The sequence below is a fragment of the Procambarus clarkii genome, chromosome 71, assembly GCF_040958095.1.
Source record: "Procambarus clarkii isolate CNS0578487 chromosome 71, FALCON_Pclarkii_2.0, whole genome shotgun sequence".
Lineage (NCBI taxonomy): Eukaryota > Metazoa > Arthropoda > Malacostraca > Decapoda > Cambaridae > Procambarus > Procambarus clarkii.
Genome location: NC_091220.1, coordinates 13899044 through 13926495, shown reverse-complemented (window position 1 = coordinate 13926495; position 27452 = coordinate 13899044). Strand labels below are relative to the sequence as shown.

Sequence of the window (27452 nt, the reverse complement as noted above, 5' to 3'; positions counted from 1 at the left end):
CGGATCTGATGAGCGCCCCAACGAACCATAGTGACATTTTCCAGCAGTGGTGGTTGACCGAGTGCGGTAGGTACTGTAGGTGGCAACGCAAAATAAGTCGAAATTTAGAGAACAAGTGGTGAAGGACGAAGCAGCAGCAGCAGCCAACTCCGGTCTGCCGCCTCGCCTCGACACGAGCACAGCCACACCTCTTCACTACACACAAAGATGCGCTGTTTGGCGGTCACAAGCCTGCATCATGTATGTCACAATGGCGTCATTATACATTCATCTATCCTCCATACGACTGTCTCCCATGTAATTCCACCAACACGGCAGGCGTAGGGAAGCCTGCCACGACGCCACACACTATGACAACAAGGAACACGGGGATCGGGTTAGAGGCAAACTAGTTCTGCAGGCGCTGACCCATAAACGGAAAGTTGTCCTACCACAGTGATGGACTAAAGTAACCACCCACGGGATAAGCACGCACACACGCCCTCTGGCGGCCCCGTCTACACCTTCTACACCACCTACGGGAGGAGAGGGGATGAGGTTGTTGAGAAACATGTAAGGAAGGCGTCAGCATGAGAGAGAGATCAAGGCCAGGAGATAGCACGCCCAACAATGGTAGCAGCATCCCATCCACCACCACTTTCTCTGGTCATGCCAAACTTTCTACTATATACCACTGACTTTTCGCTTTTGTCTCCAGTGAAACATCATATTAATGCGTGAAAACAGTAGGCATGGGGGTAAGACACTATGTAAATTGATTCACATTTACAAGTCAGTGTTTATGCTAAAGAGATTGGTTGGTCCACATGATCAACAAGCTGGAGCAGGTGTACCAACATCCTTCCAGCACGAAAGTTTAAGATTGTTAAAATAATAAAGACATGAAAGATAGCGGTAAATATCCATAGACCTAAAGAAGTAAATAATAACGTTTTTCTGCTACTTATCATTCTACTTGCTTACTCAAACTTACATAACGAACAGAGATAAATTGATAACATGCAAAATTTAATATAAATTTGGACCATTAGGTCTAAACGTCAGAGCAAAATTATTTCATGTGTCTTTAAAAATTTTAAGAGCACATCCTTCAAGGTTAAAACTAGACTAAGTTGAATCGAGAAGGTCTAATACCCGAGACAATTTTCCACCGTCTCATCCCAAATGTTTTAAAGTATACCTGACCTAACCTTAAAAAAAAAAGTTTTATATATGGTATGTACAAAGTATGTGACATCACTATGTCGTCATTATATTCCACGTTTCCGCCCTTCTAATGTATAGTGACAGCCTAGCGGTTGCTCAATGCTCGCGCGGGAATATTTGAGGCTTCACGCATGGTGAGCCTCTCATGTCGCCAATTCACTCACAGGCAACACAGGTGGGTGACGGGGGCATACTGACAGGGTGGTGTTGGATGTCAACACAGGGTGAGACACGAAAGAGTGGATGTAGGTTGGATGAGAGTGGATTTTTGGAGGTGTCCGAGTGAGTTTGGAGCTGGGGGATTTTGTTAATCCGAGGACCAGATTACCGGGGGTGTCCCGGTAACCGTGGGACCGCTGGTGGGTAGAAATAGCCTAAGCTACTCAATCCTTTCGATATGTATCTTATCGTCTCAATAAACGTAAATAAACTTGTGGGGACCGCTGGAGTATTTCAAACGAAGGTTGGACATATATATGAGTAGAAATAATGGATGGTCCTGAGAATATAGAACAGGAACCAAAAATAGCATTGATTGTTTAATAATAATTCTGAATCCCACCCAAAAAATGTTCTACCCAATGAAGTTTAAAATTTTTCCACTCAGTTTGGATATCAATTTGCTAGCAGTCATGATCAGTGCACAAAGAAGATGGAGAATCATACTTTGATTTTTTCGATATCGCACCAAGGTATGTCATTTTCAGAGTCCTGTGGCTGAACTAGGAATTCAGATCCCAACCTAAATAAAAGTTACTCTTGTACAGAAAAATCTGCTCTATCCAATAGTGTCATTCAAAACGAAATTGGGAATGACGCATATTGAGATACTTTGATATATATTGGTAGTGATATACCATGGATTGGTAACTGAATGGCTACCCAAACTACATTTTTTATTACACTGCTGTATTCCGCACCAAAAGTTGCCCTGGTATGCCAAATTTCACACCTCTCTGGGCACTAGTCGTGAGCAATCCAACAATTAAATACCGAGTAAGATTCTTAAATCAAGATGCTCAATAGTTTATAACAGAGCCTTAGCTATCATAGAGCATGACAATATGAGGCTGGCCAGTATGAGTCACCCCCCCCCTCACATTAGTACTGTGAGGGCGGGCACACTAGAGTACGGGGGGAGAGGGGGGGGGGGACACACCAGCAAAGAAATATGAACAGAGCAAATAGGTTGTATATGGCTAGCGACGAAAGCATACCATACACATCTTCAAGAAGTGCCGGACCAACCGGGTTGTGGTGGGCCTGCGTCGGGCCGCTCCAAGCAACAGCCTGTTGGACCAAGCCCTGTTAAACCAAGCCCTGATGAACCAAGCCCTGTTGAACCAAGCCCTGTTGGACCAAGCCCTGTTGAACCAAGCCCTGTTGGACCAAGCTCCGTTGGACCAAGCCCCGTTGAACCAAGCCCTGTTGGACCAAGCTCCGTTGGACCAAGCCCCGTTGAACCAAGCCCTGTTGGACCAAGCTCCGTTGGACCAAGCCCCGTTGAACCAAGCCCTCACAAGTCAAGCCTAGCCTCAGAGCCGGGACTTGAGAAGAACAACTCCCAGAACCCCGTCCAGGTACACAAAGGAGGGTGTTGTGAAGGCAGTCAAGTCGTGGTGGTGGAGGAGGAAGCACACGTGGGCCAGGAGCCCCTTCCCCCCTGGCAGGCACGATCACAAACAACCCCAGCCAGGAACAAAAGGGGAAGCGATGGAGGCGCAGGTGGGTGAGGGGGAGCGTATCTATCCACACCACCTGCTCAAACACCAGCCCCGCCGCCCTACGCACCGCTGGGACACGCTCCACACCACCCCTCTATCCAGCGTGAAGAAAACCCATAGGTTAAAATATCCTAAAAAACGACAGATTAACTTACGGGCTCACCATAGCCGGTGCTACATGTACACTTCTCTGAGTAGCTAAATCTAAAAACAAAATGACGAATAACACAGAAATCACAATAGCGTGAGGCATCAAATGAACAAATCCACAAATCCTCGTCACAGCCCTTATGAATTTGTTCAAATGACGAATATATTCATATTTAAATACTGTTATTATAAAAAAAAGTATCCCTCCACAAGCAACTTAATCTAAGAAACTTTAAAATAACTTGTACAACTTTCCAGAACAAAAACAGGAGAGGGGTGGCAGGAGGTCATCACTTCAACCTACCAAGGAAGACACAATAGTCATTCCCCGAAAAATCAGGATTTCAAATCTCCAAGAGAACCCATTCATTCATTCACTTAGCGGAGTGCTAATATGGAGAGGCTAAGGTTTTAGGCACCGGGGCAGGAAATACCAGAGAGCGAGACTAATGCTTAGTGATTACTCGTCAACAGTCAGTATTCCCTGGTAGCAGGTCTATAATCTCTGGAGATGTGGCAGATACCTCTCTGCTTCTCTGGCCCGTTAACTTATGGACAAGTTAACTTTAAAACGACTTTCGAGAATGGTCCAGGACGGACCGAAACGCCGTCGTCCCTTCACTTTCTAGTGTGTGGTTTTCTCAGAAATATTGCCGGAACAACCGTGGACATCTTCAAGAGAAAACTAGATTGTTTTCTTCAAGGAGTGCCGGACCAACCGGGCTGTGGTGGGTATGTGGGCCTGCAGGCCGCTCCAAGCAACAGCCTGGTGGACCAAACTCTCACAAGTCAAGCCTGGCCTCGGGCCGGGCTTGGGGAGTAGAAGAACTCCCAGAACCCCATCAAGCAGGTGGTCTGGTCAACATTCTTCAGCCACGTTATTGTGACTCATCGCCTGCTTATGGACAAAGTGGTGGTTGCAACAGGAATTCATACATTGTCTATCGTATTGTGAAAGGGGGTAGACCTCGGGTGTGGTTCTTTCCCAATGCTACGGCAGAACTGGCTGCTTAAATCTCATGCATTATGAAACCTTTGTCAACTGCAGATGGTTTAACACTGTGAATGCTTAGACTAACACTTCCTGATACATTATCAGATAGGTCTACCCAATTAAAAGTTCGAAAGGCTCTTAAACGACGAGCACGAACGTGAAAACTCAAAGTTGTGGAGAAATATAGGTTCGACTAGGCCTGCTGGGAGCATTAAACAATGACACCACCGACTCCACAACTACAGAGCGAGCGGTTCCAGGAACCCCACGATGGCCAAGGTCAGCCAAGGGCAAGATAAAAAGGAGTAGAAGACTTGCCCCAAGTAATAGCTGGCGACGAAACTCCTCCCCCGGGCGAATCTGGCCACACGACGTTGATGTGCTGATGTAGTCTGGAACTGGGGCCCCACTTCCACTACCCCTACCCATGGTGGGGGGCCCACATTCAGTACTCCTGGTGGGGGGCCCACTTCCAGTACCCCTACCCATGGTGGGGGGCCCACATTCAGTACTCCTGGTGGGGGGCCCACATCCAGTACCCCAGGTAAGGGGGGGGGGGGCTACAACTTTAAAACTCATCCTAACCAACCCGTCACACTCCACACAATTCTTCAAGTTGCCGCCGTGACAATTGATGCTGAACTCTTACTCTCATCTTGAAATAAGAACATTCCAATGTTTATATAATGCTGTCTGTGGATGTAAGGAGTGAGGGTCGCTACTTCCCTACTCGTAAGAACCTTCCTTTTCCTCTCAGCGACGTGCAAAGGATGCCGTCAAGGTGACGACACTACAACAAAAAGTACAGCTAATTAAGGCTGTTACAAGATGGCCGACAAGATATACATCACACAGCCCTCGCTACCAATGCCACGAGGTACTTCATTTTAAACTTGTGTGGTAACCTTGACACTCAATGGTGTACTGATAGTAAGAATGTTATAGTACGAGTTTACATCCCAAACACGTCCGGTGCAGTTTACAGGCATCTATTCACTCCGTTCGTCTGCATTACTTCACGTTGGTGGTCCCACGTTTCCTCTCCTAACCTTTCCGAGTAGGCCGGACGACTCAAATAGAAAACGGGACAGTACGTCACTTTCGTGAGCCGATTTCATTTCAAATTACGTCCACTTTTGGCTATAGCGCGCATACAAGCCAAAAGCGACGTTATTTTTAAGAGGACGGGTTGGGTGGGGTACCAGTAGCATTGTGAGAGTAGGCCCGCTTATGCAAGGGGGGGGGTGGGGGGTTGGAGAGAGGGTTAAGATGAAGGAGGCGGATGAGGGTCATTACGCTAACTCCCACACTCTCTTCCCACACCCTCTCCACTACTCTCCCCTCTCGCTCATTCCCCCCCCCCCCTTCATCCGCTGCACCAGTTCCCACGTCGTGACTTGCTAATGCACAAACACCCGCCAACAAACTTTCATTTCTTATATTTACAAAACCATAAGTCTTCTTCCTCGATACATCTTACAAGTTATTCAACCCGTCCTTCCCGGAAGACGGGTTGACCCTTCGCATTTTGACGCATACACTAATGAACAAATCCACAAGGGCCGTGACCAGGATTCGAACCTACGTCCGAGAGCATCCCAGACGCTGCCTTAATCGACTGAGCTACGACATGATAAAAGACTCTAAAAGCCAAAAGTTGTACTAGAAAATGGAAGCGGCTGGCGAAATTTACGTACTGTCCCGTTTTCTGTTTTGGGTCCTCTGGTAGATTATGGTAAGGTCACTTTAGTACGACAGTTTCTTGACGTTGGGAAACCTTAGGAGGACGGGCTGCATTATTATAACTAACTCACGGTAAGCCATTCTAGCATCTAAGATTCTTAGACCTCTCTCTTAAGCCAAACAATTTTGTGAAGATGTTAGTTTTCCACGTCTCGTGTTTTCAACAACACAAACATCTTCGTGTTTTCTCTTAATTTTCAACATTGAGCGAAAAGTTATTATCTGTGTCTGCAGAATCGAGGTATTAGCTCTTGGACCGCGCCTTTTAACCAATCTACTACATATATTTATCTGTAACACACGCACACCTCTCCCTCAGGAAGCAACCCGTAGTAGCTGTCTAACTCCCAGGTACCTATTTACTGCTAGATGAACAGGTGCATCAGGGTGAAATAAACTCCCCATTTGTTTCCGTATCGGCCGGGAATCGAACCCGAGCCCTTAGGACCACGACTCCAGAGTCCTGTCCACTCAGCCGCGAGGCCCCTCAACCACGTACGTACGTACGTGTGTGTGTGTGTGTGTGTGTGTGTGTGTGTGTGTGTGTGTGTGTGTGTGTGTGTGTGTGTGTGTGTGTGTGTGTGTGTGTGTGTGTGTGTGTTGATGTTTGTTTGTACTAGAGGGGTCAAGCATCAGCCAGGGAGGGGAGAGGAGGGCTGGGGAGGGGAGAGGGATGGGAGGGGAGAGGGATGGGAGGGGAAGGGAAAGGGGGAAGGGCGAGGAGAGGGAAGGGGTCCCGCATGCATGCCACTCTACCAATGAAGTAATGATGGCCACATCAATCTCAGCCCCTTAGCGGCAACAGTCACCTCGTTACATTGGAGGCTCACAACTATCTCACTCCGTGCTCATTCCTACAGCTGTCTCTTATTTCTTCCTCAAGATCCTGCACACGTCATTCTTTAATCTCGGCTCAGAGTGATCGTCTCCCAAGTCTACTCTATTCAAACTTGTATTACATCTTCGTTATTTTTGATTCGAGATTAAGCCATCAACAGTTTCAATAAAAGGCAAATTATAGGCTATGGAAATATAACAATTATAGGAATAATGTTATTCTTGTTTGTATATAGGCAAACTCTTTATTAAAGTATTATACAACACCAGAATATCGTTCAAAGCCAAATTTATTTTTACTTTTTTCCCGGGAAAACTCATATTATTAGGCGAGAACAAGACCAGTACGAAGCTGGCAACCTGTCCTCTCGCAAAGAACGCTGCTCTTCGCTCTTATGCGTTACATAACACCAAAAATCGTCCCACTAGAAAACGGAAGCGGCTGGCGAAAGTGACGTACTGTCCCGTTTTCTGTTTTGGGTCCTCTAGTAGGTTAGGAGAGAACACTTACATTGACCGTTGCCTACCCGTTGGGAAACCTTAGGAAGATAGATCGAGCTGGCAGCACTACGCAATATGCCACTAATTACCTAAAAAGATTTTGAACTGCTTTAATGACCGAATGCACGTCTTACGCTGCTTATTTCATAACGCATAACTCTCTTTTCTACTGACCAGTTCCAGTGGCATCACCCTACATACTGGACTACCTCTGAGGTCCAGTCATAGTCTCCGCCACGCAAGAACTTTGTCCCCCGACATAAAAATCGACACAGAATCGAGCGAGACACAATGGTCAATTATCGAGTCCAGTATGCAGTGCGTCGGTAGGCGGAGAGCATGACTCAATGCCCGTTCTTTCCAACATTCACAACGTCACTAAAATGATGCACTAAATTGCCCGAACCTAAGCTACCAGAGTAGAAAACCGGACGTCACTTCAATTTTTGTAAGCAGCTATGATTATCAGTACAGCAGTTTTTTTGGGCCTTCGGGATGTAGTATTCAAGAGGACGGATTGAATATTAATCTTTCTCCCAGAAAGCACTCACGGTAACAAGGAGAATGTTGGTAATGCTTTCCACTCTCTTGTTTAACTAGAATACGTTACGAAAGCCCACTGGATATTTTAAGGTAAGTAATTCGACATTCAAATACATTTCCCAATGTATTTTTGTGGATAATAGCCATTATCAAAATGATGCGCAGTTAGGCCTAGCAACTCACCCGAAGTGCTATGACAATTAGGTTAACCCAGCAAACATGGGCAAAGCGTGATGGACTTGGATGATGATTGTCAAAATACAGTATTATATTATCAAATCTTGATGTAGTGGTGATATTAAGAGAACATGATGCGTCAAGACTAGACATTGTTGAGGGCAAGCTTAGCAGTGTGGATACCTGCTGCTTGACCGGGGAAGTGAAGCAAAGAGCGTGGATACATGCTGCTTGCTTGAGCAGGGAAGTGAAGCAAGGAGCATTGATACAAACTGCTTGCTTGACTGGGGAAGTGAAGCAAGCAGCGTGGATACATGCTGCTTGCTTGACCGGGGAAGTGAAGCAAGGAGCATTGATACAAACTGCTTGCTTGACTGGGGAAGTGAAGCAAGGAGCATTGATACAAACTGCTTGCTTGACTGGGGAAGTGAAGCAAGCAGCGTGGATACATGCTGCTTGCTTGACCGGGGAAGTGAAGCAAGCAGCGTGTAAGAAAGGCAAGCAGCATGGACTTGTAACCTTTACCAAGAATGGCCTTGTCTACCAGACGCGACTAATACACCACCTCCATCAACACAAGAGAAAATCAACTACCTTACTCCAACCTCATCCAATTCGCAATCAAATAAAAAGTGAACATTCGCAAATGTTTCATTATTAATGTCGATGACAGAGGTAATAATCACTGGAGCGCAAGAAGCAGTTATTCCACACACCTGATGTAGCTCCACCTGTTGAACACAGTGCTGTTGTTGCTGCTGTCGTTGGAGGAGTTGGTGGCGTTTTTGTTGAAGATTGTGCTGGTGGTGGCGAGCGTGCTGTTGGAGATTGTCTGGCTGGTGTCGACTATAAATGCTGAGGGAAAGCCCCGTCTCCTGGTGACTCCTGAGAGAGTCATTTGTGTGCTGACGTTGACTTTTCGTGTTAGCTTGAACGGGTCTCTGACAGTTCTTCTGTTGAGGCTGCGTTGGAGCACGAGAAGACTCGCTTTGCTCTGGCTGGCCATGATATGAAAACTTGAGGCTTTTTGAGACTTTTTGAGCTTTACATATATGACGGGGATCTCGCGGCTGGTGTTGGCCCAGTTGAGCTGCTTGGTGATGGGGATAAGACTGCTGCTGCTGCTGCCGATGGGATCTTGAGTCAACGGAACCATACCCGCTCTCCTGACTGGTAGCGTCCGTGTCGCGCGTGAGGGCTGCGGCAGGCTGCGGTTGTGCGTGCTGCGGCGACAGCTTCCGACCATCTCGCAGCACGTCGTGGATGACAGGTGCACGCGCAGGCACTCCGGGGGCGTGAGCGGGAGGTGTGGAGGCGTCGTGGGCGTGAGGAGGCATGCGAGGGCTGGTGTGGGTCGAACCCGCGCCACTGCTGCTGGCGGAAGACGACGACAGCTCTCCTCTGCGGTACTTCACGCCCAGTACCCGCGCCACCTCCCGAATTTTCTGCAACTGGACACCGATGTCGCTGGTGGCGTCGCGATCGCGGGCGTTGGAGAGGGTGGAGCCGAGGGTGGAGGTGGGCGAGCCCCAGGAGAGTGTGCCGCCCTCCAACACGTCGGGCACACTGGTGTTGAGGGCACGTCGCGTCAGGGAGACGGTGCCGCTGCTGCTCATGTCATCCAGAAGGGACGACAGAGAACTGTTCCGTTGACGCGGGGGTCGTGGCGGGGGTTCCAGGAGGTCCGGAACACTGGTGTTGTGGGTGGTTCCCTGGCGCGTGCTACGGGCATGGGCATTGATGATGTCGTAGTTCTCGTAGAGGGGCTCCGTGAGGTCGTCCAGGCTGCGCGTCACTGCAGGGTGGAGGCGGGGCACCACAGCTTCCTCCTCCAGCAAGTCCGACAGTTCGTCGAGTGAACGACAGGAGCGCAGTCGTGCGCGCAGCATGTTACTCTCACACTGGAGGGCGTGACCGCTGTTGATGGCGGTGACGGGCACCGCGCGGGCAGCCATCGTGGCCCGCGCGGCAGCCGCCTCCATGCGGGATGCCCGCGCTACCCACCGCTCCTCGCAGCGACCGCTGGTGCCCCGGTGCCCCTCGGGAGCTCCACTATGTCCCCCGAGGGAAGATTTGCAGGGAAGAATCCCCACGTAAGCTAACTGGTTTGACTTAGAACGAGTGTTGGTGCCAAGAGGCTCTTTGGTGCGACGGTGCCCACTTGTGTCTTTGGTGTGGTGGTGGTGACTGAGGTGCGGGTGGCGTGGGTGGGTGTGGGCGGTGGGCGGCGGTGGGTGGTGGTGCTGGGTCAACCGCTCATTCGGTAGTTCCAGACTCTTGCCAGTTCTAAGGAGCGGTCCCCGCGGGTGCCCGCTGCCCGTGACACACCTGCCGGACACAGGATACCCGCCGTGCCCCATCTGGCTGTTGCAGTGACGCTCTCCACTCGCGGGCACTCTCCGACGACCGCTAGACGACCTAGTGTCGTCGTCGCTGACGCGGTATCGCGCATCGCGAGGATCCAGCGAACGGGTCGTCGTCTCCTGCTGGTGTCTATGAGGCTGCGAGCGCCGCGCCCTGTGACGAGGGTCGTCGGTGGACACAGCGTGCGGTCTGCTGCTGGGGACACCACACTCCTGCCGCTGCTGTACCTGGGACGACATATTCCCCCGTCCATTGCAACTATCCGTGGGCGTGTACGGCGGAGGATAGGAATACTTAATGGTCTTAGCGGGAGGAGAGAAAGCACTCGAGGGGCCGTGATTAAGCGCGGCGTGGGCGGCTTTAAGCGCCGTGGTGGGTGGGTAGGGCGGCGGTGGGCCCTTGAGTGTGTCGTGACTAGTCAGACTACTGGGCTGTGAGGACGAGAGATCGTAGTACTCGGAGATGGAGTGGTAGAAGTGAGGGAAGCCCTGGGGGAAGAAGTGGGGGTGGTGGGGCACCCGTGGGGGAGAGTAAGGGGGTGGGGGCTCGGAGCTAGGGGAAGGCAGCACCACCTCGCCCCACCCTCCCTGCCCACCCTCCTCTAGGTACACCATACTTCAAACTCTCACTCCCTTACTTCACCATTCACATGGTGATCACTAAGTCTCCACTCTACCCAACACGCCTTCACTATTTTCTAAACACAATCCCTTAACCAATTATATTCACTAAGACAATCCTTTTAACCAATTATATTCACCATCACGGGAAAATGTATTCTTAAATTCATTGTCAACCTTCTTTTTCAAGTCATTATTTAATTCAATTCATAGTTCATCGTAATGACGACACACTTTATCATATAATTCCCGCATGTAGTTAGAGCCACACGGCGCAAGAGTAACGAGAGAACTGTGAGTGAGTGAGCATGATGAGTATCTACGGTGCACAGTGACGACACACTACACCAGCCCCAGTACGGAGCGTCCGCCACACACACCCTCACCCGACCACCGCTCAGGACCAACTGCTCTGCCTTCCACCCTACTCATCCACCCTACTGTCATACACGAGCTCCCGCCCTCTCTACTCCACTTCCCACCACTTAACCTATTCACCCTAACCCTCGGTAAACGTATTTCTTTTCACCCTAACCCTCGGTAAACGTATTTCTATTCACCCTAACGTCGATAAACGTATTTCTATTCACCCTAATCTCGATAAACTTAGATTTCTATGCATCTTAACCTCAATAAACCTATTTCTATCCATTCTAACCTCAAGAAACTTACTTCAATTTCAAAATCTATCCATACCGTCTTCAAAACACTCCCAAATATATAGATTTTGATTTTAAGAGGAATTGTTATGAAAGTGACTGAGTTTTGAACTTGTTACTAATACCTCTCTTACAAATTAAAGTGTCTTACTCCCAGCTGTTTCAGATTAAATAATAAACGCTGAGCCTATTAGTGGCTTTAGGCTTGGTATATACTAGCTCTTATCTAGAAATCTTAACCTCATCTTGTAACTTGTAAAATCTTGTAAAATTTGAACGTATGAATTTTTCCCTAAATAAACCTTAATAAAAATAATAATTAAATAATAATAAATATTAAATAATAATAATAATAATAATAATAATAATAATAATAATATTGTTTTGGCATACACTAAACAGCAATTTATTTACTTATACAAGAGTTCTTACATTCTTGTACATCACAGTGTGATGTTTGTGAGATACATAGTGATATGTGATAGTGATAATTGATATTAATTATATCAATTATGATAATTTATATCACTGTACCACAATACACTTCAAAATGTATTGCATTGGTCTGTATTCAAATATGATTACGACATTAGTTTAATAGGCAGGAAATTCTTCAGATCCTATCTTAGTGCACCAATGTAAAATGAGAGAGTCCAGTCTAGGAGAATTCTGGGTAATGAATCACGTAGATAAATAGTGGGAGAGTCACTATAGAGGTGGTGAACACGTTCAACAATAGCTGGGCGTCGAGCGTGGAGGCCCGCCCAACATATATTGTTAAGAGTTCCTTCAATACCAACCTCACCTCTCTCTCTCTCTCTCACACCTCATGACGCTATAATCTGCAGGTGTCGCCTTCACGCCCACACAGCCCCGCTCCTGTGCCAGGTAAGTCCACTACGGGCTCACCATAGCCCGTGCTACTTTGATCTTTTTGTTCCCAGTAGCTGAATCTTAAACAACATGTGAGACAGTATGAATCCGTTCTAAGGAACACTCACTCTATGGGGGCCCAGTATGCCCTACCTTAACGCTGGCAAACAAATATCTCGCTTCACCGAACTAAGAGAAAGCTTCATTTCTTTGTACCCGCCGCGAGTCTTACGGCCACCCCGGAGATCATATCTAACGGGATTAACCGCTGATCTTCCTGCGCACGATACAAGAGGCCAAACCTTAATGGGATTGTTCTGGCTTTTTGTATACCCCAACGACGATTGTCAGTACCCCGGGCATCCATGCTGTACATGTCACGCATGAAGCTTGTTGGTCCATGTTGAGTGACTGACTCTTGCAACAGCAAGAGAGACCTGGTAACTCACTCCACCCCGTGTTCCGCAGGCGCCCACAATAACCCCCCCCCTCCCTCCCTCCCTCTCCCCCCAACCCCAGACACTCCAGCGGTATATACTGACAGAATTGTATACTGCTATTTGTTGAGATCATCGCGATTGCAACCCCCCCCCCCCCCACACACACACACACACCAGTGCATAGAATACACCCCCCCCCCTCTGCTTGCAAGCATAATTTTAAGTAAAAACAAAATCCAGTTTCAAATTGACGTCAGGTTTTATAGAATCTGGTTGACCACGTGTGCAGCCTGACCTTAGCGAGAGCCCACGTGACTCCCCACCTCCCCCAGGCCACTAATATAGTGTGGGGGGGAAGGGGCCCGCGGTGGCGTGTCTGTACATGCTCACTGGACGCACAGTGCTCCTCCTGATATTCAGTAGTGGCTTGCCTCATCTGCCTGTAGCCAAGCTGAAAGTTAGTCAACTATATCGCATTCGGCGAGGACGCCGGGAAGGGGGGGGGGAGCCAAGGGGTTATCTTGAGATGATTTCGGGGCTTTAGTGTCCCCGCGGCCCGGTCCTCGACCAGGCCTCCACCCCCAGGAAGCAGCCCGTGACAGCTGACTAACACCCAGGTACCTATTTTACTGCTAGGTAACAGGGGCATAGGGTGAAAGACACTCTTCCGATTGTTACTCGCCGGCGCCTGGGATCGAACCCAGGACCACAGGATCACAAGTCCAGCGTGCTGTCCACTCGGCCGACCGGCTCCCGTCCCGGGGGGTGGGGACGCTTCCCTTGAGGTGATCTTGAGATGATTTCGTGGCTTATCGTCCCCGCGGCCCGGTCCTCGACCAGGCCTCCTTGTAGGTTGGGGGGGGGAGGGGTTAAAGTCAACCAGGCTATTAAGAGCCGCTGTTCATGGTCATCTTGAACAGGTGAACACCTTCCTACGAAGGTGTTCACCTAATCTTTCGAACCCTGAGAGAGATACCCACACACACGCGCGACACCATACCTGTATCACCACAAAAGCAAACCAGGGACTTTTTTTGTGTGTTTTTTGTTTGACGATGCAAGATATGCAAATGTGTACAAACATGGAGGCGTGAGACGCTGGTTAAGACAGGCAAGGTGCACCTGTAACCAGCTCCTGCCCCGCCCCCCTCAGCTCCTGTTTGCTGCCTCTTGCCCATCAACAACAACAACAACATTTCATAATCATCTGTCCACATTTAATCATACAAAAAACAACTTTCTGGTTGTCCAGCACGATATATTTGTGCTTTCGATCACGTGGTTACTTTTAAGTACTTTTTATTTCAGGAGGATGGGATTCAAAACACTGTCTCATGCCTCCTACCTCATGTAGGATCCTTATACGCCTTCCCCACCTCACAATGTCCGCTACAACCCCTACAACCCGTGTCGTGTCAACACGCCAAAGGCCCTCACAACCTCACTTACATCCACCATGTAAACCTGACATGATTTACCTTGTCAATTATAGTTCCTCCTACCATGCAGGGCTCCTACCACCATTCTCGTGAGGGCTCCTACTACCATTCTCGTGAGGGCTCCTACCACCATTCTCGTGAGGGCTCCTACCACCATTCTCGTGAGGGCTCCTACTACCATTCGCATGAGGGGCTGCTCCTACCCTCCTCACGGTCCTTCCTATCCCTCTGGGCGTGCCGGGAAGCAGTAAGCGCGTCCATCCTCAACACATTTGCTGTAAATTAAACTCTCCCCCGAGGCAACACCAACACACACAATGTCCTACAGCGTTTCCTCATGTTTTAGTCAACAATTGAGTGACAACGGGTGTTAACGAAACTTAGAATATGTATAACAAAAAAATCAGGTGAATTATAAGGAGAGAACAATTCTCTACGAGTGTTGTACCATCGTGAGTGTGGCTGGGAGGGTAGGGGGGGAGGTAGGTGTGGCCACGGGGGGGGGGGAGGATGGAAGGGTGTGGCTGTCTTGAAGATGCAAGTAACAGTACCCGAATGGTGTGGGGGGGGGGGGGTTAATTAGTGCCGTGCAGGACAAGGTTTGGGTGAGGAAAGTGGGGTGGGGTGGGGTGGGGGCGTTGTTTTGGTGTGAGGTGAGAAGAAGATGGTGTTTTGGTGAAATAAAAACACTTATACCAGCACCCAAGAGCAACACCCCCTTCCCCCCCCCCACACACATATCCCTAGCTACCCCCCCCCCCCCAGCGTCAATGCTTGCACTCTCACACGCTCACCCACAATACCCATCCCCCCATGCCACATTCTTGCTGGTAGCACACCGCTGGTTCTCTCCAGCTTGGTCAAATACCTGCACACACATAAAGACGGCCATCACCAGCGTAGCCTGGTACAACAAACCAAGGTATAACCACATTGGTTGTCCCATGAACAACACTCACGATTTCCGTCTCTCCCCCTCAACCCCCAGTTGTGGGCCGCGGTCGTCTTAAAGTTTCCCAAGATGACGGAAGGCAGTCAACCTTGAGACATGGGTTGAGGTGGAAACGGAAATGTCGCTGTGGGGGGGGGGGGGGGGGGGTGTCGGGGGGGATGGATAAGTTACCCTACCCCCCCCCCATACCAGGTGTTATGAGGTAATATTTTTTTCTGTTAGGCCTACTTGTATGACCACAGCCAGTCAGCGGCCAGTGGACCACTTGGAGAGCTTAAACACGCCTTGAACAACCAGCCCAGGAGCTGCAGTTTGTACACAGGACAGAATAACCTTGACAGCAGATTGACAACGGAACAGATGTTGACTACACTGTAACCTTGCCCCCCCCCCCCCCCGCCCTGACGACCAGTCATCTAATACATCCCATGTTGACCAGACCACACACTAGGAAGTGAAGAGACGACGACGTCGTTTCGGTCCGTCCTGGACCATTATTACAATCTACTTGAGAATGGTCCAGGACGGACCGAAACGTCGTCGTCCCTTCACTTTCTAGTGTGTGGTCTGGTCAACATTCTTGAGCCACGTTATTGTGACATAATACATCCTATTTTTAACGAAATCAACCCCATCCGTTCACAATCTGACGTATTATTTAAAAAATAAACCACCGTAACGATAACGTTCTCCATGCATCCGACTCGATAAGAGTAGGTGGGTTGCTTAGGTTCATACGTTGTTTTGTTTTTTGTGTTCGCATGATTTTTTGTGAAGTGGCAAATCCAGAGGTGAAGGAGGAGACCCTCTGCCCCACCCCCCATCAATAGTGAGGTGGGGGGGGGGTGAGGGGGGAGTGGATACTATGGCTTCTGCTCTGCAGCAGGAAGTTAAGAGGTAGCGAGACCTCTACACCAACCCACTACACTAAGAAAATAAACTTACTGAATGCTGTGATTTATAATACAATATCTGGTGTGGAGAAACGTACCACAATGCTGTAGTATTAAATGAAGGGCAATAAAGCACTCGATACCTATGCAAGCGTATTCTTAAACCAAACTTTCAGATGAACTTTGATCAAGGTGCCGTAAACGTTAATATAAATGATAATGGATGATGGTTTATCCGAAAATGTGGTTTATTAATACACTTACACACCCATTGTGGTCTTTTCTTCAATATCTGCTGTGTCATCAATGTATAAAATGTTGATTTGGAACACATTCCTGAAGCGGGACATGCACAAAAATAAATCATTTTAGTGGCATCAGTCGATCAAAGTTTCCCCTGCTCGGCGAACTGAAGTTTTTCAGTACGGGTGAAGGGCAGGCGTGTAACATGAGAGGAAACTGTACGCCCCGGAACACCCTGGACCTTACACCCTTGTGTCAGTGGTGGCAGCCTAGCGTCAGTGGTGGCAGCCTAGCGTCAGTGGTGGCAGCCTAGCGTCAGTGGTGGCAGGACTACCACCATTGCCTCCCTGTTACCTGGTTGATGGGGTTCTGGGAGTTGTTCTACTCCCCAAGCCCGGCCCGAGGCCAGGCTATACTTGTGAGAGTTTGGTCCACCAGGCTGTTGCTTGGAGCGGCCCGCAGGCCCACATACCCACCACAACCCGGTTGGTCCGGCACTCCTTGGAGGAGATTGGTAAGTGGCTCTGTCTTCCTCATAGCTAACCATGGCTAAATCAGTTCCCATTAACATATGACATCTCGACTCTCATTGGAACAGATATTGACGCAGTTCAAGTCCCATACTAGGTAACTACTAGTATGGGAACGAGTGGTTAGTTTGAAGAACAAGTTGCCGGGTCAAGTGGTGACCTTTTCAAGCGTTGGTCAGACATGTATATGCATGGAGCTGCTTCGTATAGGCCAGTAGGCCCCTTCATGTCTGGGGAGCGGCCTTGTGCTTATCTGATAGGTAAAAGAAGCATTACGGGGAGATGGGTATCGTTAGTGGCCGGACCCGCGTATAGTCAGTCATCAACACATCATTGTAACCTGCTACTACTAATAAACTTTTGACGGCTGTCCTATACGTGAAGATGACGACACAACTAGACAATGGTTACAGCGGAGGCCAGCCAGAGAACCTGGTGATGACATGGGTGTGGCGGTGCAGACATGGGTGTGGCGGTGCAGACATGGGTGTGGCGGTGCAGACATGGGTGTGGCGGTGCAGACATGGGTGTGGCGGTGCAGACATGGGTGTGGCGGTGGCGACAAGCCACACCAGAAGAGGTGGAGGCGAGGGCTCGCCCTCTGTGACTGACTGACTCACCACCACCTAGCGGAGGGCGTCTCCACGTGACCAGTCGCGCTCTACAATGCCACCACACTAACCCCGGGCGTCGATCAACACAATACACAGATACCATCACATAAATAACCTTGACAATATATATGTCAACAAAATATAAGAGTAAGGGGGTGTATCAGAGGTATTTCCGGTACGTGGAGGAAGGTTGAGTGTGGTGTGGGGGCGGCACAGGTGACACAGGTGACACAGGTGGGAGAGTGGGGGAGGGAGAGATATATCAGGGGAATACCTCCTTCACAACACCTTTTAAGGCGAGTAAACTCAATTACTATAGACCAAATACGCCTCTCCCTTCCACAGCTTTACGCAAGCCTCTAGCACTCAAGGGCGAGACCACCCGCCCGGTGACCTTGAATACCGTCACTTGACACTCTTCCACACCCACAATACAGTACACATCACTTAATTAATAATTAACATTATAATTTTGAGGTTATCTTGAGGTTATCTTGAGATGATTTCGGGGCTTTAGTGTCCCCGCGGCCCGGTCCTCGACCAGGCCTCCACCCCCAGGAAGCAGCCCGTGACAGCTGACTAACACCCAGGTACCTATTTTACTGCTAGGTAACAGAGGCATAGGGTGAAAGAAACTCTGCCCATTGTTTCTCGCCGGCGCCTGGGATCGAACCCAGGACCACAGGATCACAAGTGCAGCGTGCTGTCCGCTCGGCCGACCGGCTCACGAAAGTAGCCATGCTTCCCAACCCCACAACTTATGACGTACCTGGGCCAGAATTCACCAAGCATTCGCCTATCCACTTTACGAAACCCGTGCATCTTTACTCAACCATCGTTTGTAATTACCAAACAAGTTTTTGAGCTTGGAAACTCTACAACCTAACCCAGCCTATGGAGACTGCATGCATAGATTACGTCAGTATTACGGTGCTTTAACGGGTACAAAAGCGTCCCATTTCTAAACCGGTTGGGCCATTCCGTAAAGAACACGACGGGTTGTTGAGTAAGCCAGACAACACGCACCTGGGACGGTGGTGGTTCAACGCTCTTAATCACCTCCACGCGTCAACACACACAAACCCCCACCAACACACGCAAACCCCCACCAACACAAGCAAACACAGGCAAACACCCACCAACACAAGCAAACACAGGCAAACACCCACCAACACAAGCAAACACAGGCAAACACCCACCAACACAAGCAAACACAGGCAAACACCCACCAACACAAGCAAACACAGGCAAACACCCACCAACACAAGCAAACACAGGCAAACACCCACAACACACGCAAACCCCCACAACACACGCAAACCCCACAACACACGCAAACCCCCACAACACACGCAAACCCCACAACACACGCAAACCCCCACAACACACGCAAACCCCACAACACACGCAAACCCCACAACACACGCAAACCCCCACAACACACGCAAACCCCCACCAACTCCCTCAAGAGACGTTGTGTTGTTATAGATTCAGCTACTCAGAACAAAAGTTCCAAGTAGCACGGGCTATGGTGAGCCCATAGTGGACTTACCTGGCACAGGAGCGGGGCTGTGAACTCCGAGAGACGTGGGCAAGGTTCAGAAGCTTCTCTCACCACCGCTGATAACATTATGGAACATTACTCCTCACACATCCTGTGAAGAACGCTCCTAATTACACATAATGGACTCAGGAGCTGGACTACAACGTTGTTTCCTGTAGCCGAGAAGGTTACGCCGGCTACAATCTACTTTTCACACCCGGCCACACGGTATAGGTCTTATAGGGAGGATAGGTAGGTAGGTAGGTAGATAGGTAGGTAGATAGGTAGGTAGGTAGGTAGGTGTGTGTGTGTGGGGGGGGGGAGGTAGATAGGTAGGTAGATAGGTTGATAGGTAGGTAGATAGTTTGGTAGGTAGATAGGTAGATAGGTAAGTAGGTAGGTAGATAGATAGATAGATAGAGATAGATAGATAGATAGATAGATAGATAGATAGATAGATAGATAGATAGATAGATAGATAGATAGATAGATAGATAGATAGATAGGTAGGTAGATAGGTTGATAGGTAGGTAGATATGTAGGTAGATAGATAGGTAGATAGATAGGTAGGTAGATATGTAGATAGATAGATAGGTAGATAGGTAGGTAGGTAGATAGATATGTATGTAGATAGGTAGATGTGTAGGTAGGTAGGTAGATATGTAGGTAGATAGGTAGGTGTGTGTGTGTGGGGGGGTAGGTAGGTGTGTGTGTGTGTGGGGGGGGGGTAGGTAGGTAGATAGGTAGGTAGGTAGGTGTGTGTGGGGGGGGGGAGATAGGTAGGTAAGTAGGGGGTGAGGCATACTACTTGGACTGGGTAGATAAGACTAGAGCAATGGTATGTGAAGCTGAGGCTACACTACTCTGGTGGTAGAGTCATTTGTTGCCCTCTCACAGCAGTGTGGCAAGTGCCCTTGCTGAAGCCGACATCTGTTGCCCTCTCACAGCAGTGTGGCAAGTGCCCTTGCTGAAGCCGACATCTGTTGCCCTCTCACAGCAGTGTGGCAAGTGCCCTTGCTGAAGCCGACATCTGTTGCCCTCTCACAGCAGTGTGGCAAGTGCCCTTGCTGAAGCCGACATCTGTTGCCCTCTCACAGCAGTGTGGCAAGTGCCCTTGCTGAAGCCGACATCTGTTGCCCTCTCACAGCAGTGTGGCAAGTGCCCTTGCTGAAGCCGACATCTGTTGCCCCTCACAGCAGTGTGGCAGGTACTGGTACAGGTGACATCTGTCGCCCTCCCCCATCACAGCTGCGCCTTCTGCAAGTAATAGCCACGTGGCCTCCGGGGGTAAAAGTCGAGTCCCACCCTCGCTAACCTTGACAACATTTCAGACAATTCAAATAATGAGCCACCGGCCGGCTGCGAGTGAGGTACGCCTCGGGGCATCAAGATTATCACCCAAACGTGTCTGCCACAGTCTCTCCTCTCACCTGGAAACACACATCACAAAGTGCTTTTACCTACATGAAAGCACAAAGCACCGCTCTTGTGCCAGGTAAGTCCACTACGGGCTCACCATAGCCCGTGCTACTTGGAACTTGTTATAGATTCAGCTACTCGGAACAACAATTTCTTAACCGGACGAGTCAACCCGGAAGGCTACAGGCCTCTTCCCTCCGGGTCGTAGTGTGAAACTCCTCTCACCAGGAAAAGGTAAAGTTCGGTCTTGTAATATTAATATTTAATTTTTATATAAAACAAAATATAATATTTGTATTATATTTGACTTATTTTTATATATTTAATATAAAACACAACGAAAAGCGTATTTTTAGCGATTAATACAAATATATATGCTATGGTAATGCCTGGACTATACCTGGTTTGGGGTCTGTGAGTTCATCCGCTCCCACAAATCCGATATAGGGACAAGTTTGACTTGGGGTCAAACCAGTCTTTGGGGAGGAGGGTCTTAGGAGGGTCTGGGTGGGGGGGGGTCAAGAGGGTGGGGATAGCTTGCTCCAACAGAATGTTGCTTGGAGTCGAATGCGTTAAAGAAACGTGACTCATCTATCCAGCAAAGAGTCAAACCGGAGGAAACAAGGCTCTGTGGCCAATCAGGGCTTATCCCTAGAGACTGAACCCCCCATCCCCTAGGTCCACAGCAAGGGGATGTTTACTCGCTGGGAGTGTAAACAAGTTATCTCATGCATGAGTGAAAGCACCACCCAGAGTGAAAAGATACACACACTACTCTTATCTGAATGAACATCAACAAGTTTGTTCTTTACAACAACCAAGATGCAGGACTCTGTTATACTGGGGAAAATACCTTAGGGTGCTCATACTGATGTGTAAACAACATTACCTCTCCATGGGAATCGTATTCGGGTCCCTTGTGCTGTCTGGCTCCAGCGGTAACCGCCTCCGCCACGCTGACCTGCTCCCCGGGTCCTCGGAGCACACACCCTGGTGGGAAGCTGTGGTGGGTGTTGGTCCAGTGAAGGGAGGCGTGGTGGGTGTTGGTCCAGTCAAGGGAGGTGTGGTGGGTGTTGGTCCAGTCAAGGGAGCTGTGGTGGGTGTTGGTCCAGTCAAGGGAGCTGTGGTGGGTGTTGGTCCAGTCAAGGGAGCTGTGGTGGGTGTTGGTCCAGTCAAGGGAGCTGTGGTGGGTGTTGGTCCAGTCAAGGGAGGCGTGGTGGGTGTTGGTCCAGTCAAGGGAGCTGTGGTGGGTGTTGGTCCAGTCAAGGGAGCTGTGGTGGGTGTTGGTCCAGTCAAGGGAGCTGTGGTGGGTGTTGGTCCAGTCAAGGGAGGCGTGGTGGGTGTTGGTCCAGTCAAGGGAGCTGTGGTGGGTGTTGGTCCAGTCAAGGGAGGTGTGGTGGGTGTTGGTCCAGTCAAGGGAGCTGTGGTGGGTGTTGGTCCAGTCAAGGGAGCTGTGGTGGGTGTTGGTCCAGTCAAGGGAGGCGTGGTGGGTGTTGGTCCAGTCAAGGGAGCTGTGGTGGGTGTTGGTCCAGTCAAGGGAGCTGTGGTGGGTGTTGGTCCAGTCAAGGGAGCTGTGGTGGGTGTTGGTCCAGTCAAGGGAGGCGTGGTGGGTGTTGGTCCAGTCAAGGGAGCTGTGGTGGGTGTTGGTCCAGTCAAGGGAGGTGTGGTGGGTGTTGGTCCAGTCAAGGGAGCTGTGGTGGGTGTTGGTCCAGTCAAGGGAGGCGTGGTGGGTGTTGGTCCAGTCAAGGGAGCTGTGGTGGGTGTTGGTCCAGTCAAGGGAGGTGTGGTGGGTGTTGGTCCAGTCAAGGGAGCTGTGGTGGGTGTTGGTCCAGTCAAGGGAGCTGTGGTGGGTGTTGGTCCAGTCAAGGGAGGCGTGGTGGGTGTTGGTCCAGTCAAGGGAGCTGTGGTGGGTGTTGGTCCAGTCAAGGGAGCTGTGGTGGGTGTTGGTCCAGTCAAGGGAGGCGTGGTGGGTGTTGGTCCAGTCAAGGGAGCTGTGGTGGGTGTTGGTCCAGTCAAGGGAGGTGTGGTGGGTGTTGGTCCAGTCAAGGGAGCTGTGGTGGGTGTTGGTCCAGTCAAGGGAGCTGTGGTGGGTGTTGGTCCAGTCAAGGGAGCTGTGGTGGGTGTTGGTCCAGTCAAGGGAGCTGTGGTGGGTGTTGGTCCAGTCAAGGGAGCTGTGGTGGGTGTTGGTCCAGTCAAGGGAGCTGTGGTGGGTGTTGGTCCAGTCAAGGGAAGCGTGGTGGGTGTTGGTCCAGTCAAGGGAGCTGTGGTGGGTGTTCGTTTAGCAACGGTAAGTGCCAGGTAACAACAGCTGGTGTGCAGGCCGCCTGAGGCCATCCGCAATTCTCCAGGCTACCTCAGGCTACCTCAGGCTACCCTCAAGGTCCCAACCCATAACTAAGTGCGCTCTCATTACCAACCAACTCATCCCTGCTCACCACTGCCGTTATGAGAATGATCCAGTAATGATGTTACAACATTAGTCTCGTGGAAGAGTCAATGCGAGATCGGTGACAATAACCCTTGATCTCCTCCACGAGGTAATGCGGACACCTCGACAAGAACCAGATGGTGGGACCAGATGGTTCCCAGTACACCATGCTAGCCACGTGCCTGGGTCAGGGGGACCATGGTCAGGGTCCGCCAGCCAGCCACACGCCTCATCTGACCCTTCTTGCTTCACTACCTCATACAAATAAGATATAAACAGTGTTTTCACGCGCGGCTACTCGTACTCGGTAAGGCATCGCCACACCACCCGTGCTGGACTTAGTGGGGGTGAGGGGGGGCTATATAGTGGGTGGGCTAGCGAGTGGGCTAGTGGGCGGGTGGGTGGATGTTTGGGCTGCCAGACGTGCGTGCCAAGTCATCATTAGCGTTCCTATACAAGGGCAGGTCTAGACTACCTCTTGTCACCTCTCTAATGATATTAACCACTAAGAGTACTTGCAGAACAACGGCAGGGTCGGACGCTGTGGTGACAGCTGGCACAAGCCCCACTTGTTACCTATACATATCGTCACGGGTGAACAGGAAAAGCTTAACTGTAAATTTCTATAAACGAGGCTTTGTCCACTGACGAACAAATGAAGTAATGGAGCAGCGAGAAAAATGCTCCTGGAGCCCTTCACACTCAACAATAAGGTGACATTCACCTATAGTTACACACAAATCACAATAGCGTGATGCATCAAATGAACAAATCCACAAGGGCCGTGACGAGGTTCGAATCCTCGTCACGGCCCTTAAGGATTTGTTCACCTATAGTTGTTAGGATTCTCTCGTTAGATAAGCAAGGAAAAAAACCCACTCCTAAGAAATATGTAGGTCAGAAATTTATTTTGTAACTAGGGTCTTGTGGGAAACCTACAGAAGGCACCTTCGTTGTGTGAAGGGAACTATCAGGGGGGGAAAGTGCTAAGCCATTACGACTATATAGCACCTGGAAGGGGTTAGGATAAGGAATTGGGATGGGACTGGGGGGGGGGAGGAATGGTGCCCAATCACTTGGACGGTCGGGAGGGGGGGGGGGGGGATTGAACGCCGACCAGGCATGAAGTGAAATCCGTCGCTCTACCGTCCAGCCCAAGCGGTCCTACGTCATGTGAACTAGCCAGTACATGTAATACAACTATCAGTAATGAAGTGAAAGTTGTGACTGAGTGCGGCGTGTGCAGAACGCCGCGCTCACCAAGACAATGACACTGAATGGAATTTATTTGTTGCGTCCAAGCCGCCTGCGCGCGCACACGTGTGACAGCTACTACGATAGATATAATATGAGGTGTGATTGTGAATACATTCCAGTGACAAGAATAACGTTCAGGGTGAATGATGCATGTAATATATCATAGTAAGTCGAGGCATATGACCTCTCTTTCTACTGGACGCGACAAAGCCTCCACCTGATTGATTGACGAAGATATATAGCAAGAGTTTGCTCCTAGACCTGAACTTACGGGCTATTCATACCCGTGCCACCTCTTGGGTGGCTTAATCTCCACCAATCAATCAATCTAGACCTCAAGTCACCTAATCCCTTCCTTGGATCACCTACAGAGCGTCACCACCTCCCAACCCAGTCCTTACGTGAGCAAGGTCACCTTGAAGGATCACCTTGGACTTCTTCAGGTACAATATTGTACAAGCCACGTATTGCTATTATTTTATATCACTATAGCACAGCACTCGTGCAGTGATCCTGGACTATATGTAGTAACATTGTATCAAGCGCTGTTGCCTTACTGTAATCCCCATCTCGCAGGATGGTTAGTGGCACAGAACCATGGGATCACAAGCCCGTGTGGCACATTCTGAATGCACTATGAGGATATTCTAAAAAACGGACACGGGAATGGATAGTCATTGCAAGGATCCAGATATCTTGTTCTGGGAGCTCTATGAAGGGTTTAATGACTCAAGTCAATGTTGTAGTTAGCGAGATCATGCCGCAGTTCCTGCCATCAAGAGTTTGCACCTGGAGTGCTCAGGATTGGGAGATTCGCCACCTGTAGCCACCTGCCACAGGTAACGGTAGCCACCTGCCACAGGTAACGGTAGCCACCTGCCACAGGTAACGGTAGCCACCTGCCACAGGTAACGGTAGCCACCTGCCACAGGTAAGGGCCAGAAGCAGATAAAGAGGAAAAGAAACAGATGCAGAAAGCAAGAGATCCAACTGGTGGATCACTTAGTAACTGGAGCAGCTAATAGACAGTTTATATATGACGGGAATAAGAGTGGAACTGATTGAAGAGAAAGTGAACCAGAGCAGACTCTTGACTTTACAAAATATAGTTAGTTTTTGTTCATGTAGCTGACTAGTCCCCTTGGCTCGCTCAGGTACGTGACATTTCCAAATGTTAGTAGCTGTCACCAAGATGCCACAGGGAGACGTTGTTGACAAATCCACACACTAGAAAATGAAGGGACGTCGACGTTTCGGTCCGTCCTGGACCATTCTCAAGTCGATTGAGAATTCAAGAAGAGATTCAAATCACAATCGACTTGAGAATGGTCCAGGACGGACCGAAACGTCGTCGTCCCTTCACTTTCTAGTGTGTGGTCTGGTCAACATACTTCAGCCAAGTTATTGTGACTCCTCGTCTGCACAGGGAGACGTTGTCACGGATAAGAACAAAGGTAACTGCAGAAGGCCTATTGGCCCATACGAGGCAGCTCGTATGGGCCAATAGGTAGGATAAATCCGACAACCTGAAGTGTAAAATGAATTGACAACGTTGCGTGCTGCAACCTGTATAATTAAACAGCTTTTAATGCATAACATTATTCTGTACATACCAAAAGGCATTTAAATACCGGTTGTATTAGAGCCTAGTTTGATAGTTCTTGAAGGTGAATGGCAGCCGCCATCTTTAAAGCCTTCAGAGGACTGAAAACAGCCTTAACTTCCTCACTACTCCGTACAACTCTCTCTCTCGGAGATCAAATACAGTCTAGTCCCGTAATTTTCTTGACAAAGGTCATCTCACACAGAAATCACAACAGCGTGATATTGTTGACTAAAGCGCAGCTGGGAACATCCCGTACGTAGGTTCGAACCCTCATCACGGCCCTTGTGGATTTGTTCAATGGTTATCTCGTGTTAGAAATGTTCCCATTCAAAGATACTTGCTTACTGGCAGACACAGAGTGGGATATTTGGTTTAATTATTATCCTGGAGGTGTCTGCCCCAACCCGGCCCCCGTTTTCTCTCTAGTTACTTTACAGCGTAATGATTCGTCAGCTATTTACGCAATCATTTACGAAACCTGTACATCTTTCTCTAAAAACGGCGACATTGTTTAAATTAAACACTTTACGAGCTCCGAAATTTCAGAGGCCAAAGTTACTGTATTAACCTGGTAGTGCATCAGAGCTCATAAGCGGTTTAATAAATGTAAACACAGCCGCCATGATTAAGCAAAGATGTACGGGTTTCGTCAGTGTGTAAATGCGTGATGTATCCCCGGCTCCTGGGGAATACTGCTTGGAAGCACAGGCTCCGTCCTGTACAAGCACACAATATATGTATTAATATATATACTAATATAATAAATATTAATAGAAATATTACTTTCTGGTCTTGAAATGTATACGAGATGCAGCCCGGAGTCTCTCAGCCACCAGACACTGTAACTGCCGGGTTTTTCTAACTGTTGTGGCGAGGCAAAGGTCAGGGAGAGTGACACCTCTCTCACTCTCACTTGAAGTACACGATAAAAAAACAAAAAAAAAAAAAAGCTCAATCAACCCTGGACACAGTATCTGGAGCATACCTGTAGAGGATTTCCAGAGTTTTTCTACTCCCCCGAGCCCGGCCTGGGGCCCCAGGCTTGACTTGTGGTAACTTGGTCCAACAGGCTGTTGGATCATCGCTGCCGCCAATACAATAAACAAAATAGCTACGTGGTTCTGGGTACGGCTTGAAGCCTGGCAACTTCCCGGGTTCGAATCCCGGGTGCCGGCGAGAAAACAATGGGCAGAGTTTCTTTCACCCTATGCCCCTGTTACCTAGCAGTAAAATAGGTACCTGGGTGTTAGTCAGCTGTTACGGGCTGCTTCCTGGGGGTGGAGGCCTGGTCGAGGACCGGGCCGCGGGGACACTAAAGCCCCGAAATCATCTCAAGATAACTTCTAGGAGGAATATTAAGGTCCCCACAGTAGCTTACTGACCAACCAGCAAGTATAACCTTAGCCCCGTACATACTCCAAGCCCAAAGTAAACTGTATACACTGAGAAGCAAGGTACACCTCTGTGTATCCCAAGGATACGACACCTGGCAGCTTCTCCCTCACAAACACCCTCCTCTCTCTCATCTGCTATTCCCCCTCCGTCCTCCACTCCAAGCCTCACATCTTGTGGTACTCATATCTATATAAGACTCGATTCTATGAGTCCCCGCTATACCTATTGGCCTCTGGGGCTTGGGTACGAGGGGTCGGAAAGGTGAGGTACGAACGGGGCAGAGTGGACCTCAGTCACCTGTT

At 49.4% G+C, this 27452-nt stretch overlaps 1 protein-coding gene across 10 annotated transcripts in view; it reads right to left on the bottom strand.

Annotated features, from left to right (window-relative positions):
* The window catches only part of LOC123745666 (afadin), a 356634-nt gene that overhangs the window by 37255 nt on the left and 291927 nt on the right, over positions 1-27452 (bottom strand). Inside the window, exon 1 of one of the 10 annotated variants that reach the window (XM_069312046.1) lies at positions 8592-11268. The exons of the other annotated variants lie outside the window; for them this stretch is intronic. Coding sequence (XP_069168147.1) covers positions 8592-10853 — 2262 coding nt within the window. The 5' untranslated portion in view covers positions 10854-11268. Of the gene's footprint in view, positions 1-8591; positions 11269-27452 lie in introns of those variants that run through there. 10 annotated transcript variants of the gene reach the window in all.